At 37.1% G+C, this 18,214-nt stretch overlaps 1 protein-coding gene across 18 annotated transcripts in view; it reads left to right on the top strand.

The window, feature by feature from the left end:
- The window catches only part of ADGRL2 (adhesion G protein-coupled receptor L2), a 204,673-nt gene extending 192,743 nt beyond the window's left edge, over window positions 1-11,930 (top strand). For 6 of the 18 annotated variants that reach the window (XM_071436413.1, XM_071436414.1, XM_071436415.1 and 3 more), the window contains 5 exons: window positions 3,076-3,204; window positions 3,621-3,717; window positions 6,383-6,511; window positions 7,324-7,341; window positions 9,854-11,930. In XM_071436413.1, the coding sequence (XP_071292514.1) occupies window positions 3,076-3,204; window positions 3,621-3,717; window positions 6,383-6,511; window positions 7,324-7,341; window positions 9,854-10,608 (1,128 nt within the window). In that variant the 3' untranslated portion in view covers window positions 10,609-11,930. Of the gene's footprint in view, window positions 1-3,075; window positions 3,205-3,620; window positions 3,718-6,382; window positions 6,512-7,323; window positions 7,376-9,106; window positions 9,160-9,853 lie in introns of all 18 variants that reach the window. The other 12 variants (XM_071436416.1, XM_071436422.1, XM_071436421.1 and 9 more) reach the window with 7 other exon arrangements.
- Window positions 11,931-18,214: the final 6,284 nt, after the last annotated feature.

Genomic DNA, 18,214 nt, shown 5'->3' with positions numbered 1-18,214 from the left:
AGTAGTCATTAATGTTAGACACCTGCTAGCAGAAATAGTTTTCTGAAGATGGAAAAGATGCCAGCATTAATGCTTTTTTTCCCAAGTGTTTGCTTCCCCCAGAAATCCCAGTAGTTTTGTGTTCTTCACTGGAGCCTCCCTCACAAGTGGGATGAGCTAAATTAGTTCTGCTCCCTTTCTCTGGATGAAAGCAGAAGGGTCCAGAAGGAGCTGGAAGGAGAGATAGACAAAGAGAGACAGAGGGAGGCAGAGAGAAGGCTTGAAGGGGAGAGAGGAGCAAGCAGGAGAGAAGGAAAATGAAGGGCACAGCTCTGTGGGACCCTTTTGTGGGTTCCCTTCTCTTCCCCAGAGGGTGGAGATTGCTTCCAAGGATGTCTTGGAGGTGTTTTAATGAAGAGTGCATAAAAAATGTTGAGAGCCTTTGTTAGAAGGCAGGACAAATGAAAGTAATGAGAGTTGAGAGGAAGGGTGAACATCAAAAAATCCCACCCAAACAAACTTAACATGAAATGCAGTATGTCCTACATTTGGAAATATCCAATTTGCAGTATTTAGATTATAAATATTTTTACCAGTTTTAGGCTGGAGACCTAGCAATTATTAACTCCCATTATAATTAGCTCACCAGAGACATAATTAACTGATATTTACAGGATGGTTTGAGACCACTGGATAAAGTGTTGTTTAAATACAAAAATCCTATGCTCATGTTCTCAACTGTACCAACTCTAACATTGCCAGCATCTCTAAATTTGGTTTAGACAATGGCATTCAGAGGTGTTTTAGGAAAAGATCTGGTAGGCAGAATTTTACCTGGATGAACATGACACTCCACTCGTTTGGAGAGAACAAAAGCACACTTAGCAGATTGAGCCTAAGAGAAGAAGAAAGGGAAGAAAATGCAAACATTCCCAAAATGCAAATATTTTCTAGGTTAGGGTTTCATAAAATGTTTCCCTTTTTACTATTTGTATTGGACTTGAAAATCAGAAACAGATTCCTTTTTTTATTTCTTTTTACAGCTGTGCATTGTTTTCATATGAAGTAGAGTCAGCAAAAAGCAATATTAAAATACCAGTCAAGTGTGAAAAAACATAACCTAGAGCAATAAGATTTATACCTGAAAAAATGTTAAAGCTGCCATTTAAGATTTTTAAGTGTCACTGCCTTTGACTGGATATTGTCCTGTGCTCTGTCTGCATAGCTAATGTAGTCTTTTTATTCTGTTATTACTACTTGGTCACTAAATTGAACAGAGAAATAGAATTGTGGAAGTGAAAACTATTATGTTTCCAGTTCTGACGAGATGATAGTGCTGTTGCTTCCATCAGTTTCCAACAAGCTATAATTTAGAAATAATGACAGTGGAATGCACAGTCCTGACAGATAATGTACATTCACTGCAATACAGGCATTAGGCAAAACCAGCCCTGGAGGGTGGTATTTGGGTAAAAATACAGTTTTGATTGCTATTGTCTCTACTGTGTAGTGGCTTAGAGCATTTAATATCCATTAGTGTTCAGGAGTGTTTTTTCTTAGGTGTTATACCATCTAGTGATGATGTATATAGACCTATGTTTTCCAGGGTTAAAAATTATAATTTGAAGTTGTTTCATTTCTGTTTTCATATTTTTACATGTGTTTTGTGCTGATATAGATAGGAGTTGACTTTAAATAGGTACCATATACTTTTATAAAAAGCTGAATTATTGTGCCTTGAAGTTAAAGTAAAAATTATTCAACTTTTCTTCATCCTTGTGATTTATAGAAAAACAGCACAGTATGTATTCTGTGAGTAAAACTCCTGTAGAAAACAGCACATTACATATGTAAATCCACACTATTAATTTTTTGCATTTTTTCCTCTCTCCTTTTTGCATATACATAACTTTCTGTCTTATATATTCATAGGTCAGGCAGAATTTCCAGACTAGCTGAAATCCCTCTTTTCACAGAAACTCATGAGTCTCATTGATGTAGAAGAGACACTTAAATTCCCATGTAATCTGGGGCAAGATTTATGAGTTTAGACTTACACATCTGTACAAATTCTATCCACTCTGTCCTTTCACTGGTGCAGTCTTGCTGCCAAGATATGCACACACTCTTCTGTTATCCAAAACTAACAGTCAGTGAAGCAGTCATGGAATATAAGAAAATTACCTGCTCTGTAAAGTGATCCTGATTACTTTTATGGCAATTGTTATCACCCATAACAAAAGGTTCCAGTAGGTCACTGGAAACAGAAAGTGAATAAATGTAGCCCAAATACTGAAGTCATTAATTAGTTTTGCTGCTCTGTCAGAAAAAAAAAAAAATATAAACATGGGTATATTGAAATTTCTAGATTCAACAAAGATAGGAATTAGAATTTTATATTTCAGTCCTAAAAGTGAAAGGTGCTTCATTCCCAGCCTTTATGGTTCCAAAAGTGACTCTGGAACACTGGCAAGCAGCTCCACCAGCATAGCTGGGGCTGGGCTGTGCCTGGAGCGGGGCAGTGGTGTTTGTGAGCTCTGTACAAGGCCAGGGCAGCTGTGGCCATCTGAAGCAGCAGCTGGATGAGTTACACAGAGTAAGAAAATTCCTTTACAGGCATTGGAAATTTTGCACTCTTTATTGGAAATCATTGCATAAGGAGTAATACTGAGCAGTGCTCAAGCCCTTCTGGCCTGCTAGAATGGGAAGACAGGCTTGCTGTGCTTTCTGCACCAAAAGCTTTTATAAAAACCACTATTTTCAGCCAGCATTCAATTCAGGTAAACTTAACTATATTAATCTACAATATGAAAATTGAATAAAAACAATTTTCTAACTAAGTCAGTAGTGATTATTCAGGGACATCTCTAAGTGTGTGTATACCATGGAAATAATTGGTTCAAAACTCCTGGGTAGCTGCTAATACTGCCACTGAGTAGAGAGAAATATGTGGGTTTGCTAACAGCCAGCAATTCAACAGACAAGAATTATCTATTTGCTTGAAAAGTGAGTAGTTTCAATGCCAGGTTCATGTGTTTTTGCCAGCAGCTATTTAAAACTATTTCTTGTGCTAAGCAATTTTTTTTTCCCTCGTAGGTACGTAAGGAATATGGGAAATGCTTCAGACATTCCTACTGCTGTGGAGGACTTCCAACTGAGAGTCCCCACAGCTCAGTGAAGGCATCAACCACCAGAACCAGTGCTCGCTATTCCTCTGGCACTCAGGTAACAAAGATTTTGACAGCAACTTTTAATTACCTTATTTATGAAAAGCCTACTGAGATGTCTTCCAATCAGAAAGACTAATTGTCTTCTCATTGTTGTCATTTAGATGGTAAATATGTACTTCTGCATTGTAGAATTATTTCTTTTTAAACAGTTATTTTGGTCTATTACAAATATGTTCTTTTTTCTTGTAATTAGGGACTGATTTATAGAAAGTTTTATACCATCATGGTTCATTGAAATAAAGTTTAAAAAATTAGAGTTTTAATAAAAAAATAAGGAATTTTCATGATGTACTAGAAAAAATGGTTTACTTTAGGCTAAAATAAACACAAATATTCTACACAATAGCACATGAGCAGGAAAAAATCTTTTTGTAATTTACTTTGTTTTGTCTCACTGCTTTGTGCTAACAGAGTCGGATAAGGAGGATGTGGAATGACACTGTAAGAAAACAATCGGAATCGTCTTTTATCTCAGGTGACATCAACAGCACTTCAACACTTAATCAAGGTCAGTCACTGGGAACATTTCAGTTTTAGAATCCATAAATTATTACAGATTTTATATCATTTAACACAGAAGAATTGAAAATAATGTTAAAAAAAAATCTGGAACAAGTGTTCTCTAAAAGCAGATTTTTAAAGTTATCCACCAGCACTTTTGAAAACCATGTTCCCTTAACTGGCCCCTGCTATAGAAGTTGAATTCTTCAATTCATGGGAATGTATTTAAATTAGTTTCATCAATAATTTAGCTTAAAAGCAAGATCATAATTTTAAATCTTTCCTAACCTTTATAGGTTAAATCTGAAATAGAAATATGAGCGCAGTAACATTTTAATGCATATTTGACTGATTTTTAGGTGCAGAAATTTTCCCAGTGAAATCTAATTGATATCATTTCTATGCAAAAGATGTCTGTAAATCATTTATCTTTTCTATTTCAAAGAGCATCATATCTGTAACATGGGATAGAATCCAGATTTTCAGGCACAGAGAAGTCAAAACTCAAAACTTCTCATCTCAGATAGACTTTGAAATCTGTAACCTCATTCTCATGTCCAGACAGAAGACAAGGGTGTTTACCAAGACAGATTGTCCCTCCCTTTCTCCCCTCCCTGCTGTGTTCTGGGGTCAGTTTGAGCCAGCAGTGGAGGGAGGACTGCTCTGTGCAAGCCAGGTTTGAACCTGTTCTTCCACCCAGTCCTTAAGTGAAGAGCAGGTAGCCCTGGCCACGCTGCAACCAGTTCCTGCTCCACTCAGAAAGTTTCAAACAGAAAATCCAAATTCAGGATTTGATAGCAGGAACCTGTATTTGCATTCATTTTGGAAGTAAAATTGTGGTATTTGCAAAGCAAAAGGTATCAGAAAGCATGATTCTACTTTTGATGTTTGGTACATAGTGGGTAAGACCTGTGTGTCTCACTGCTCCTCCCACCCCTCTTGCCCCTGCATGTTCTTCTGGCAAAAATCAAAATTAAGTAACTTCTCGTAGGTAGAAAATGTATATTTTTCATGTCTCCTTAAGTGTCATACTAAAATTCCAAAAATACAAGCACATAAAATTTGGTAATGACTCTAGTTTGCTGTCTCTTACTGAGGTTTGCCCTAACTGTGCTGCACTATTAGTTAATCCAGTGTTGAACAGAGGTCTAGCAGCTTCTCCCTGTTTCAAGTTCCAGACTCAAGTCACTGGAGATGTTCTGCCATGATTAGAAAAATTGTTATCAACTCTGTTCAGTTGTAATTTTGTCACTATCTCAGTGATACATACGTATTATGGTAGTTTAATAATTAATGGCAAGTGTCATTTTTCCTTTAAAATAAAAATCAAGCTTTTAATTAAGCTTTTTTTTTCTTAGACAAAGAAATTTGGATTTAAAAAAATCATAACTATAAATTACACATAATTAGTCTAAGATTAAATATAGCATGCAAAATTTTAAAAAACCAAGCAAAATACATTTCAGTTATTATTTCTGGTAAGAAGTACTTTACAATGGGAAAAAACTATGATAATTTTTTTAGTTGATCACTAATACGAACTTTCAAATAAGATTAGCATTCTCAGACCATAATTCTCTGAGTGTTAAAAATTTCTGCTCATTTCAGCTGCTAAGTAGTTCTGGGAGTGCAAAAGCATTAATATTTGGAATATATATAATTACTTGACAAATAAAAATATTTATACTATGAAAATAGAGCTGTTTCTCTAATTGTCTTTGGATCTGTAATACACTGATCCTGATGAACTGCTTTGCAAAGTAATAAAAAAGAAACTTGAATTTAATCTTAGTGAAATGTTTAAATTAATTTTTAAATCACAGCATTTTTCTTGTAGTAGCTAGAAATCAGAGATCAATTGACTTTTTAATAATTTCTCAAAATATGCTGGTTTTTATCTGATTTTTCTGAGTGTTTAAATGGTGTTGCGTTAACATGTAAATTTGAATTTACAAGAGTTTAAAAGAGTCTGTTCATGTAGTATTTTTATTTGTCTTACATTATTTGTAAACTGATAGTTTAAAGAAATTTGTCATTCAAGGAATTCTTTTTTAAAACCTGGCAGATACGTTTGCAGCATGACTGTCCCAGGAGAAAATGTGAATGCTCTGATTTCTTAGAGCAAATATTTTGCTTTCCCCTCAGCATGCATACTTTTGCATATACTAAGATATGCTTCTTGCAATTTGTCATCCACTGTCTGTTTGAAAACAGCAATTCCCTTCCACTATCTGTGTGTATTTAATAAAGTGAGTAACAGCTCTGATCCTGTCATAAGAGGTTTTTCAATGCCTTTCAGTTTGAGAAATTCAGTTCTGGACAGAAGTGCTCCCTATGATCATTTTTAAAGTCCTAATAGCTTGATGTAGTACCTTGATCCCTAAACATTTAATTGCTGCTCTTGTGTAACAGTGATTTTGTATACATTAGTAAATATCACTTTCACTAGACGTTTACTTGGGGGATTTGGACAGCACCTGTGAATTACTGGAATCTAACTGTATTTTCCTGCTCCCATTTCCAATGCATAGCTCAAATACATCCAGAAATTTTCAGCTGAATTACATTTCAGAAATCCTACATGATTCATGATGAATAAAAATTATTCTTTATTGAAACTGTCAGGCTAAAATTAAGCAACTGACATTTTTTTTCTGTTTCTTTTGCTTTAGGAATGACTGGCAATTACCTACTAACAAACCCTCTTCTTCGACCACACGGCACTAACAACCCCTATAACACATTGCTCGCAGAAACAGTTGTATGTAATGCCCCTTCAGCTCCTGTGTTTAACTCACCAGGTGTGCTTATACTTCCTGAATAAACTGCTTTTCTTGGCTCACTCCAAATTCCCTCTTTTCCCTCGGTAGAAACTCGAGTTGCAATACCCCAGCCGTACAGTCTGAATTTCTGAAATAAATTCGAGAAATGCAGTGTTGCCAATGTCAGCTTGTAAAACTGCACTATATTATAGTAATGCCTTTGCCCTAACAGTATTTACCAATAATTATCCATGTTTTTAACACAGGTGGCATAAATCTTAATATACTATTAAAGGACTGACACCACATGGTCCGAGAGCCCATCTTCAAGATAAATATCACTTAGAGGTATCATGTCTATGCAATATAAGGTTGACTCTAAAGCTTGCTGAGAAAACCCTGCCTATGGAATGGATGAGATACTAAAGCAGTGCAAGGCATCTTGACACCTTTGGATACCCCGGTGTGGAAAATTGTATCCATCGTCAAACAGATCTAAACTATAGTATAGTGCAGCTTTATGGGAGATCATTTTCCTGTAGCAAAATCTTGAGAGTAACAGTTAGAAAAGTTTAGTTCTGTAGGAATAAAGAGTGTCATCATTTACCTAACATTTTGTTGTTACATTATCTACTTGCTTTTTTTAACAATGTTGCAGTTCATCAGTAAATATCTTGCAGATACTGTTTGATGAGTCCTAAGATCACTTTAGTGTAAATAGAATGATAAATCTTTGAAAAAGATCTCATAAAACCTTGTTTCCAGTTTTTATTTCAAGTCTCCTTTTTAACTGAACTGTAGTTTCTATTTTCATTCTCTTGTTTTCTTACTTTCCTTATGCTTTCCTCTAGCAACCTACAGAGAGACAAGTATGGGAGTAAAACTTAACTTTGCCTATCAAATGTAAATTTTTTCAGCATGATTTTTAATGGGCACAATTAAAACATAACTAGCGGTCATGAAGTAGACTCAGCGGGCAAGTGGTTCACAATTTGCAAATAAAATGTTTCCACATTCAAAAAGTACTTGCAAACTGCTTTTTGGGAAACACCATGAGGTCTGTAGCAAGCCCTATTGGTAACACAAGTTATTCAATGCTGAAATAATTTGCTGTTTAAAACCAAAGCAGTGTCATGCCGAAATGCTTAATAATTTACTTATATTTTTACATTCCTACAGTAATCTTGCTACAGGCTATGAAAGATTTCAAATTAATTACCTGATCATGGGCAACAAAATTTGCCTCATCAAACCAATTTGAATATATTCTAGCATGCTTAACTCTGCAGTATATCATAGAAAACTCATTTTGGATTATCAGCTGTATTTTGATATCTCTTTAGCAGAGGAAAAGAAAATGAAAATTGCAGAATTAAATCACTTTCATGAGGGAAATGAATCCAGCATGTGGTCCATGTGTTGTCTACTTTTATAAATGCCATATGTTCTGCACAGCTAAATCCATTGCAAGAAAAATCTTGGAACATACATGAAATTGCAAAACTACATAGTTGTTTAATCAAAGCTTAAAGAGGCCTTTCAAACAACCTTCATCACTGTTAAAATCAGTACACATGGAGAAGAGTTAGCAATAACACAAATGCAAAATGACTTGCAAATTGTTCAGAATTTATTTGGAAATGATTACTCTATTTTTCAAAGTTGAAGACAAAAATCTTTTCATGAGAAAATGCAATCTCTTTTTAATTGAAAACAACATTTCCAGGGAATATTGAATTTTCTAAGATAAGCTGCAGCTTTAATTATGAAAAAATAAATCCACAAAATGAGAAAATGTAAAATCTTTTCCAAAAAACTTTTCCCTTAAACTCCTCCAAGCCTTGCATATTATGCAGCAGCCTCACAGTGGTCAGTCTCATTTCAGTAAAGTCACTTCATTCTTTCTTTACTTCCAGACATATCTGTAGATAAAGTGCTTTTCTAGGAATGCTCTAACCATCTGATTTCCATGGTTCAGACTGTTTAATTTCTTGCAAGGTTTTTTTTTTCTTTTTTTTTTTCTTTTGCTTTGCTTGGGAAGCACTGTGCTGTCATAGTTTACATGTCTTTGTGTCTATAGGAAAACCTTTTCTTTATCAAGTTATCGGAAAAAAAAGCCAAAACCCAAAGCATAAAGACTTTAATCATCATAAGACTTCATTTTCCCCCCTCTTAAGCTCCTTTTCATGTTTTCAGCAGACTTACCCAATCTGTCATTCCCTCAACAGCTATGAGATATCAGCCATGGCTGATTTCCTCTTCCCATTCCACAACTAATATTTATTCTTTGGTTTAATTTCTGTGACCCATACTTACAGAAATTCCTAACATTTCTGCATTTGACTTCCATGCCCATGGTAACTGTGGGCCTAGCTCTTAATTAACTATTCTGGTTCATTCAGTGCTGTCACTGTGACTGATGCAGACTGCAGGCAAACTTTGACCTTTAGGAGCCTGGGGCCTTTGTTGGCAGACAGAATATTAGTGCAAAAAAATTACATTAAGTGGGAAAAGAAAAGCTGTTATTGCTTAGTAATCTAATTTGCTGAACCCTTGCTCTGACTAAGTTGCTGAGAAGCTCAGTAATTCTTCATCATGTTACAATAAATCATTTTACTTTCTTTTATATATCAGCTACTCTTAGGCCAGATAGCCTGAGCAGACAGACATGATGTGAGTTGTCCAAAGTGAGTCATTCCACCTGCTGTCTATCGTGTTGTTGGATGGTGCTTGTGGGCCCTGGTCCCTGTAGTGTGAAAGATGGCTGTCCTTGTTTAACATAAATTCTTTGTATTTATCCATTTTTTTCATTCTTTTCTTTACTTCATCTCCAAAAAAAAAAAAAAAAACAAAACCAAAAAAACAGGAAAAAAATGTTAGAAATGTTGTTAAAGTAGTTGCTTGCCAGTTATGTGGGTTTATGTTGTACATTTACCTTCAGTTATGTCTGTGATCTAATTCCTTTTTAATTTAGTGTTGTTTAGGACAAATTCTGTTAATTTTCTTTTTCTAAATCATGGTGATGTACTTCAAAACATAGATGTTTCCAATGAATTGCTTTGCATTACATATGCAAGGGCATGGAGTGAACAGTTCCTTGTGGAAAAGTCACATAATTGACACTAAATTACGAAATTCAAATGCCACTATTCCCCACAGGAAACACACATTTCTATTTTTAGAATGCATCTTTCCTATAAGGTGTGCAACTGTTTACATTTGGGAATGTTCAATAAACTAACTTTTCTCAAGTTTTACTTCCAAGTACAACTTTGTCCTGAACTACATTAAAGAACTTTGTTAAAAAGAAAAAAAAAACAAAAAAAAATAGGTGATAAAAACATGTCAGGCAATAACCAGAGCTGTCCTTTTCCATTTCAGGACATTCACTGAACAATGCCAGGGATACAAGTGCCATGGATACTCTACCGCTAAATGGTAATTTCAACAACAGCTACTCATTGCGCAATGGAGACTATAACGACAGCGTGCAAGTTGTAGACTGTGGACTAAGCCTGAACGACGCAGCTTTTGAGAAAATGATCATTTCAGAGTTAGTGCACAACAACCTGCGGGGCAGCAGCAAGAACCACAACCTGGAGCGGGCGCTGCCAGCCAAGGCTGTGATCGGCGGGAGCAGTAGCGAAGATGACGCCATCGTGGCAGACGCCTCATCTTTGATGCACAGTGACGCCCCCGGGCTGGAGCTCCACCACAAAGAGCTGGAGGCCCCGCTCATCCCCCAGCGGACTCACTCCCTTCTGTACCAGCCCCAGAAGAAAGTGAAGACCGAGGGAACTGACAGCTACGTCTCACAGCTGACAGCCGAGGCTGACGACCACCTCCAGTCCCCCAACAGAGACTCTCTTTACACGAGCATGCCCAACCTCAGAGACTCTCCCTACCCAGAGAGCAGCCCCGACGTTGAAGAAGACCTCTCTCCTTCCAGGAGGAGTGAAAACGAGGACATTTACTACAAGAGCATGCCAAACCTAGGAGCTGGCCATCAGCTCCAGATGTACTATCAAATCAGCAGGGGTAATAGCGACGGCTATATCATTCCCATTAACAAAGAAGGATGTATTCCGGAAGGAGATGTTAGAGAAGGACAAATGCAACTAGTGACAAGCCTTTAATAGTGTAGCAAAGAAATATTAAAGGTCACGTTCAAGTATTCAAAAGACTTAATTGGCCCCGTGCAGGCTCCCTCATATCTGCTCGAAGAGACAATTCTGTTGACCCTGTGGTTCTCCAGTAACAGGGATGACTGGACCTCGCAGTTCTGTGAATTTTTATAAAGCAAAAACTTTGTATATACACAGAGTATACTAAAATGAATTATTTGTTACAAAGAAAAGAAATACCAACAAGGTATTTACGATATCTTCTGCTGCTGAATTTAACAAAATTGTGAAAAAAAAAAAAGAGAAATAAACACTTTCCAGCCATTTTACTGCAGCAGTTTGTGAACTAAATTTGTAAATATGGCTGCACCATTTTTTTTTCCTAGGCCTACATTGTATTATATACAAGGCGTAGGCTTTAAAATCCTGTGGGACAAATTTACTGTACCTTACTGTTCCTGACAAGACTTGCAAAAGCAGGAGAGATATTCTGCATCAATTTGCAGTTCACTGCAAATCTTTTCCATTAGGGCAAAGATTGAATACATGTCTAACCACTAGCAATCAAGCCACAGGCCTTATTTCATATATTTCCTCAACTGTACAATGAACCGTTCTCATGAAAAAATGGCTAAAGAAATTATATTTTGTTCTATTGCTAGGGTAAAATAAATACATTTGTGTCCAACTGAAATATAATTGTCATTAAAAGATAATTTTAAAGAGTTTGAAGAAAATATTGTGAAAAGCTCTTGGTTGCACATATGTTATAAGCTGTTTTTCTTACACTGTTCATAGTACGATAGTTTGTTTAAAATGCAAGTTCTACCTGTTTTCACTTATTTTTTCACTGTAAACAGTGTTCTGCTTTGACAAGTTAGTTTTTACTCTTAAGTTTTGAATTTTTATTGCCAAAAAAAACATAATTGGGGAGAAAGTTGTTTTAGAAGCCAATTATGCCAAGCCTTGCACAAATTTGGTGTAGCTAACAAAGATTGTAACTCAATTCCCTGTTCATCCTTTAATCAGGGTTGGGTGGTAAGGGGTAAAGGGGACACTGGACACTTCTCACAAGCTTTCTCGTGAATAAAAGGTGCCTGTCCTTTAAAAAAAATAAATAAAACATAACTATAACTCTTCCATATTCCTTCTGCCTATATTTAGTAATTAATTTATTTTATGATAAAAAATTGAATGAAATGTAAATTGTTTCAACAAAATTCTGCTTTTTTTCATCCCTTTGTGTAAACCTGTTAATAATGAGCCCATCACTAATACCCAGTGTAAAGTTTAACACCTGTTTGACAGTAAATAAATGTGAATTTTTTTCCAAATAGGTAAAATGTGCATTATTATGTACGAAGCATAATTGGCATCAGCAGTCCTTCGACCCAGATGTGCCCTACGTAGAATGGCATCTTTACATTTCATGATTTAAGTGTTGAGAATTCAACAGAAACTGTCTCTAGCTCTACAAAAGACAGGTCATCTTTACTATTCCTTTATCACAATTGAATAGGATCAAACCCAGATATAGCAGGGTCATAAGGAAAATGTACTGTAAATTCATATATTTGCATAACTTTTAAGTAGGCATCTGCACTGAAATTAAAAATAAGGTAGTAACCACCACTCTCATGTTCTTGGCAACAGTAATTAGCAGTTAATTATTAGTGATGAAGATACATTGTTGCAGTGGGGAAAACACAAATAAGCAGCATTTGGCCAGCACTCTGAGTGCTATCTAAATAATTCATCCATCATGGCACTGGTTTGTGTTAGATAAATAAGCACGACTGTCCCTATTTTTATCAAGCTAGAGAACTGCAGAAGGCAGCTGATGCCCAAGATGTTATCCACAAATCAGTAGCTAAATTGGAAGTCTGAAATCTTTGTTGTGTTGATTCCCAAGCCTCTTTTGTTCCTCTCATCCAGGGCCTTTCAAAGACAGCATCAAGGACTGCATTTGTCACCACTTCCTAAACTGTGTTCTTTCAAATAACTCTCAAATTAATGCCCCATCATCACAGAGGCCAGAGTTTCATGTGTGGCCACTGTGACTTTCTGTATGATAAGAGCAAAACTTCACTCAAAAGCTGTATCATTACCTTCTAATGCATTGAAATATATAAAATCCTTTTGGAAAAGAAGTCAATGCATTTTTAAGAAGTTTGGATTTCAGAAGAATGTTTGGGCAAGACTTCCCACTGCTGAGAAGGGTCAAGCTCTAAAAAACTAAAATCCAGGTTGAGATGGAACGGTGGGGTTCAGGTAACCTCAACATATCTATTCAGGACTGTGACACTGTAGCAATTGTTCATAAATAAAAAAGCATCTTCCACCATCAGCCACTGGTAACTCTTGCCAGTAAGTTCCTTCACACTTAAAAGTTACTGTGTTTGCAGTAGAGTCACCGAAACAGAAAATTTAATCAGAAAGGGTTTGCTTCTTTAGGAGAGATGCTTTAAAAATCTGAAGTCTCTATGAAACAGGACTTAGTTCTTAGAATCTGCTGATTCAGGGTGCACAGCAGACTCCTTGGAGCAAAATTTATTCCCTTAGTCTGTCTGGCAAAAGCATACTTGCTGCCTACTACCTAGGAAATCATGTTCTTAAGGATTTCAAAATTATGGTAGTCAAGTAATTACAGTACACATGACCTAATAACATCACCAACTTTCTGCAGAATCTTCAACCCTATTTAAAGCAATTACTCCTTTGTGTCTAACTAAAGGTGGCAAAACTACATACTGGAGAAAGGTTTGTAGCATTGTGATCTTAAATACATATTCAATTGCAAATGTAACAAGTATTCATAAAACAAGAAAATGTAGCTGATGAACCTAAGATGAACCAGCTGAACCTAAGTATCATAAGGGAATTCTTTTGTTAGCTTCTTTGTAATGTAGATGTTGCTTTTTAGTGAGCCTGGTTTTTTTTTCTTTTAATGTTGAGCTAGTGAGTGTCCTGTGTTTAGCTAGCAGCCAATACATTGCCAAATTTCTGTTGGTGTAATTTCTCAGTGTAGTAGGTTACAGTATAATTATATAGTTGACAGCTTATTGTGATTTATGTTCTCTTCTAACATTCCTGCCATCTTGTCTTGGGATCAGAAGGACAGAAGAATTCAGAGGAAGAGTTCAAGAATAGCAAAATAATGGCAGCAGAATTAATGGAAACAAGTGTTTCTTCAGGGTCATCAGTTAACCAGTTCCTATGATGGTGCCCACAATATGTTGCTATTTTAGGCACTGTCTTTCAGAAGAGCTGTAATTTTCTTATGGCTGGTAATCTCCTGTTAGTATCAGTGTTAACCCTACTGGCTCAGTTCAATTCTTCCTTGTAACTTCAGTCCAGTTATATTAATTCCTACAAAAGATTGAATGGGATGTGCATTTAGTGAACTGTTGTATAATGGTGCTATGCATTGTCTAATATAAAATACATCTCAATTCTACATAAGTGAACCATAACATGAAGAAATGCAACACTGGTAATACCTTCTTAGTTAAAACTAACCTTTATCTGTAAATTCTACAATACACCTTTGCTTATTTTAAATTTGAAATGAAGTTACTAATAAAGTTTACATATATTCACTTATGTAGGCAATAAAAGGTGTTTCAAGTTGCCATAAATTATGGATAAAATATGTGTCATACTTGATGTCCTAAGTTTTAAGGATTTTTTTTTTTTACAACTCAGAACAGACATTAACAGAGCAACAAAAAAGGAAATGGTCCCTCTGTACTGTAGCTGGTGTTATCCCTCCTTTGCCTCAAAAATAACAAAACTTCTCTTTTAGATTTGATTATATGACAACATACAGTAGTGTAACTTTTAATTCCTGAATAAAATTGCTTTTCAAAATCAAGAGAAGCTACAGGTAGACAATCATATAAATATATATAGATATACACACACGACATTTTAATTCACTAATTCTAGGGTACAATGAAGAACTTAAAAAGATGGGATTCAGCAGTAATCCTTCAGATTCTAAGTAATCCTGCAAAGACACCCCAGAGAGATCACACTAACGCATTCCTTATTTTTTTAAAAAATAAATTGTGACAATCACCTCCCACATTTATGAGGAGCAGCACTACCATTTCAGCAAGCAAGGATCTTGCTATATGGCTGCACAATGGGATGAGGATCCCAGATTTATGAATGCCACTGGTATGCTGGGTCTCTATTCCACAGTGACACTACAGTTTTGCACTGAGTTGGAGATAAGAAATTATCACTGTCACAACCCTGGAAGCAAGAGATCTGTGTCTTTCATTTACACAAACACTCTGTAAATTAGTAGGAATTCAGTTAATGGCTCCAGCTCAATCATCTGGCTCTGCCAAAAATCTGGAGTGAGGGTTTGTTAGGACCCCATCTATTTCAACAGAGTGTTTGGGGCTTTTTTCAGTAAAATCTTCATGTGGTTTTTAGAACGACAACTTCCAAATCCTTTTATTCATGCAGGATAAATTCTCAATGGTATTTCATTAATTCATGCCTAAGAGCATTAATATCTCTTCTTAGTGTATTATGTCATCATTAATCTCAGCCTCTCCCCATCCAAGTTCCTGGCATGTGCAGGGGATCACACCATGGTGCAGCCTGAGTGGTTATAAATGCTACTGAAAATCACACAAGCCTCTACTCAGCAGCAAGGAGATTTTAAAGGACCATTCAATATCATGCACCAGCTGCTGCAGACATCATTCTGGGATCCCAGATGGGGGAAATCACAGCTGCATAAATTACACTCAGAATAGGTAGCTCCATAAAGAAGATTTTTCTACAGCAAAGTTTGTGTACTGAACCATTTCTTCCTTGGGTGCACACCTTCTTTTGTAGGGTGAAGTAGGAGCCCTGGCACAATGTAGACTCTCCGCTGCCAACCAGTTTGAAGTTGAGGTAGCAATGCTGAGCACAAAAACATCAGTGCACATTAAAAGCTCAGGCTCCCAAATAGGAGGCAGCAGGGTAGTACCTGTATGGGCTTTTTTAATGGAGAAGCTGGATCTCTGTGGATAGCATTAGCATAACTAGTCCAGTCCTATTGTAGCATTAGAATTGTTTTAAAATAACATAATGAACATTTGGCCTCCATGATTGCTTAACAGAATGATTCCCAAGGGTTAATGAGGTTTTTGTGAAAATAATTCATTTTAACTCTCTTTAAATATACCACTTTTCTTTTTTTTTTTTGCACTAACGATATAAATAGGAGCTTTTTAACTTGAATTCTTAACACCACTCATTGTTTTAAATACTTGCCCTCTGTTTCCTATTACTTAACTTCTTGCTAAACAAACCCTTGTTTTCAGCATCCTCCACATCTTTAATTATTTAGTTGCCAGTCTTCAGAGTTACTTTTTGTCAGTATGCTTTAAGAGATGGGGCAAGAACAAAATTATGGGTTCATGTTGATTTATGGATGGGAGTTGTATCTTCTATTCTGTGCTACTGCCACCCCCCATGGTCTCACATTATCTTTTGTTTTCATAAGATCCCTTTACAACACACTATTCCACTAGGCTGGACATAGTAAGTAATGACCTAAATAGTTATGGTTAATTTAGAGCCCAGCAAAGCCTACAAATACTTCCAATTATTCTCCTGAATGTGTGCCCAACTTGCATTTCTGAGCACTGCATTTCATCTGCATCACACTGCCCATTTATTCACTTTGTTAACCCAGGTCAATCACAATCTTCCCTAGTTCTGATTAACTGAAGTAATTCTGTGCTAGCAGCAAGCAGTGCCACCTCCCCGGCAGCATGCCCATCCCCATTTTCAGATAGCACCAGCTGAATAGTGTAGGGGCACTAGACCATTAGCCTTTTGTCATGCTAAAAAAATCAACCATTTAATCCTGCTCTACCTCTTAGTTTCTAATGCACAACTACTTTAGCTCTCACTTCCTTAATACACATTTGCTTTAATGGCTTCTTGGTAGGCATATTTTTATATGGATTTTTTTTTTCTTTTTAAAATCCAAATAAATTACATCAACCATTCCCTCTAATCTCAACAGCTGCACGATTGACTTAATTTTAGTACGTTAGAGAGGCACAATTTTCTTGCTCTAAGCAGTTATGTCTCTTTTGGCAATGTTTCCTCTGCAGTTTGTGCTCAAATGTGGATCTGCTAGATGTCAGACCCAAAAAGCACTTCACTGTTCAAAGTGAAACTTTGGTGGAATTTAGGCACTTAAATCCCAGGTACAACAAATGTTACTTCAGGGCCAGAATTAATTATAATCTGGAAGACATGCATGTTTTTGTCAGTACAGCCTTTTCATCATCCCAAGTTTGGTGGCTGTGCGTGTGCAGCCCTGTCATTGCAGCCAGGAGCCGTGAGCAGTGTCACTGCCTTGCTGTGCTCACCAGTGCAGACCCTGAATGCCATAACCAGGAATTAGGTTACAAAGGAGCACCTTCCTTCCCCTGCTGAAGCTGAAATCCTGACAATAACTAGCCTGGAGTAACTCTGATGTAAATGCCACCACCAGAGCTCTGCAGCACCCATGGATCTGCCCTTGCTTCAGCTTCACTTGCTCCACTGCAGCAGGAGCTGCATTTGACAATCTTTCCAAATCTCTGCGAGCCTATGTGTCTCCCTCTGCTATGGAAAACAGGCTCTAACATTTCTCCCAGCTTTTTTTTTTTTTAATTATTTTTTAATCACATGGAAGCTGAAGGCTCTGACCACACCAAGTTTATTGTTCCTTTTGAGAAAAGGTCACAACTCTTGCCTGTACTCAAAAGCACCTCGGGTCCTGGCCCGGTGTCCCTGCCATGACAGATGGAGTGGGGCTGCAGAAGGGCCATGCCCTGCTGGTGGCACTGACCCTGCCAGGGGACCTGCAGGGTGCAGTGAGGTGCTCCCCAGCCAAGGGACACTCAGGACCCCATTGCCCACACAGAGCTGGCAGCTGAGAGCTCAGAGAGCCCGACTGGGGCTGGCACAGGGGGCACCCTCAGCCTGCCCTGGCTCACAGCCCTGGCTTCTCCCGGTGCTCAGTGACAGCCACACTATGGCTGCAGATGCTGCCTGGGGCTCTCAGCCTCCACCTCCCTCAGGCAGGAGTGGCTTAGTGTGAAGCTACTGCTAAAATCCTTCCTGAGGAGAACATAGCTGAAATAACTGATGACAGGGCTATCTCCACGACAAAGCCCAAACAAGCTGATACAAAAGTTTATACATAAAAGTGATGGTTTCTGAGCACACTAAAGGTTGCCAGAAGAGCCTGGGCCTTTTTTTCAAAAGCAGGGGAGGAAAAAGAATACAGACAGATGGAGAAGAAAATAAAAGGACAATATAAAGCAAATAAGGTGCAGAATTAATTTTGCCCTTTCTCATTTCTCTTCTTTACAGCACCACTAGGTGCTGCCCCTTCAAGGCAAGACAGAAAAATCTCAGTAGTGTCAATCTGTCTGGGTAATTTGACAAAATAGTTCAGAGAGCCATTTCTAACTCTTCAAGCTTGTTGATAAATGTATATGACCTAGCCATGCCAGATCACTATATGCTTACAGAAAGCAGTCAAGAAAGTTTTCATTCCAATGTATTGAAATTTTCAAAGCACGTTTTCAAAATCCAATTTAACAAA

This window comes from Agelaius tricolor, unplaced genomic scaffold (assembly GCF_023055355.1).
Source record: "Agelaius tricolor isolate 1412-34295 unplaced genomic scaffold, bAgeTri1.0.p SCAF_11, whole genome shotgun sequence".
In the NCBI taxonomy this organism is placed as follows: Eukaryota; Metazoa; Chordata; class Aves; order Passeriformes; family Icteridae; genus Agelaius; species Agelaius tricolor.
The sequence above is the reverse complement of the archived record's forward strand: the minus strand, read 5'-3'. Positions and strand labels throughout refer to the sequence as shown.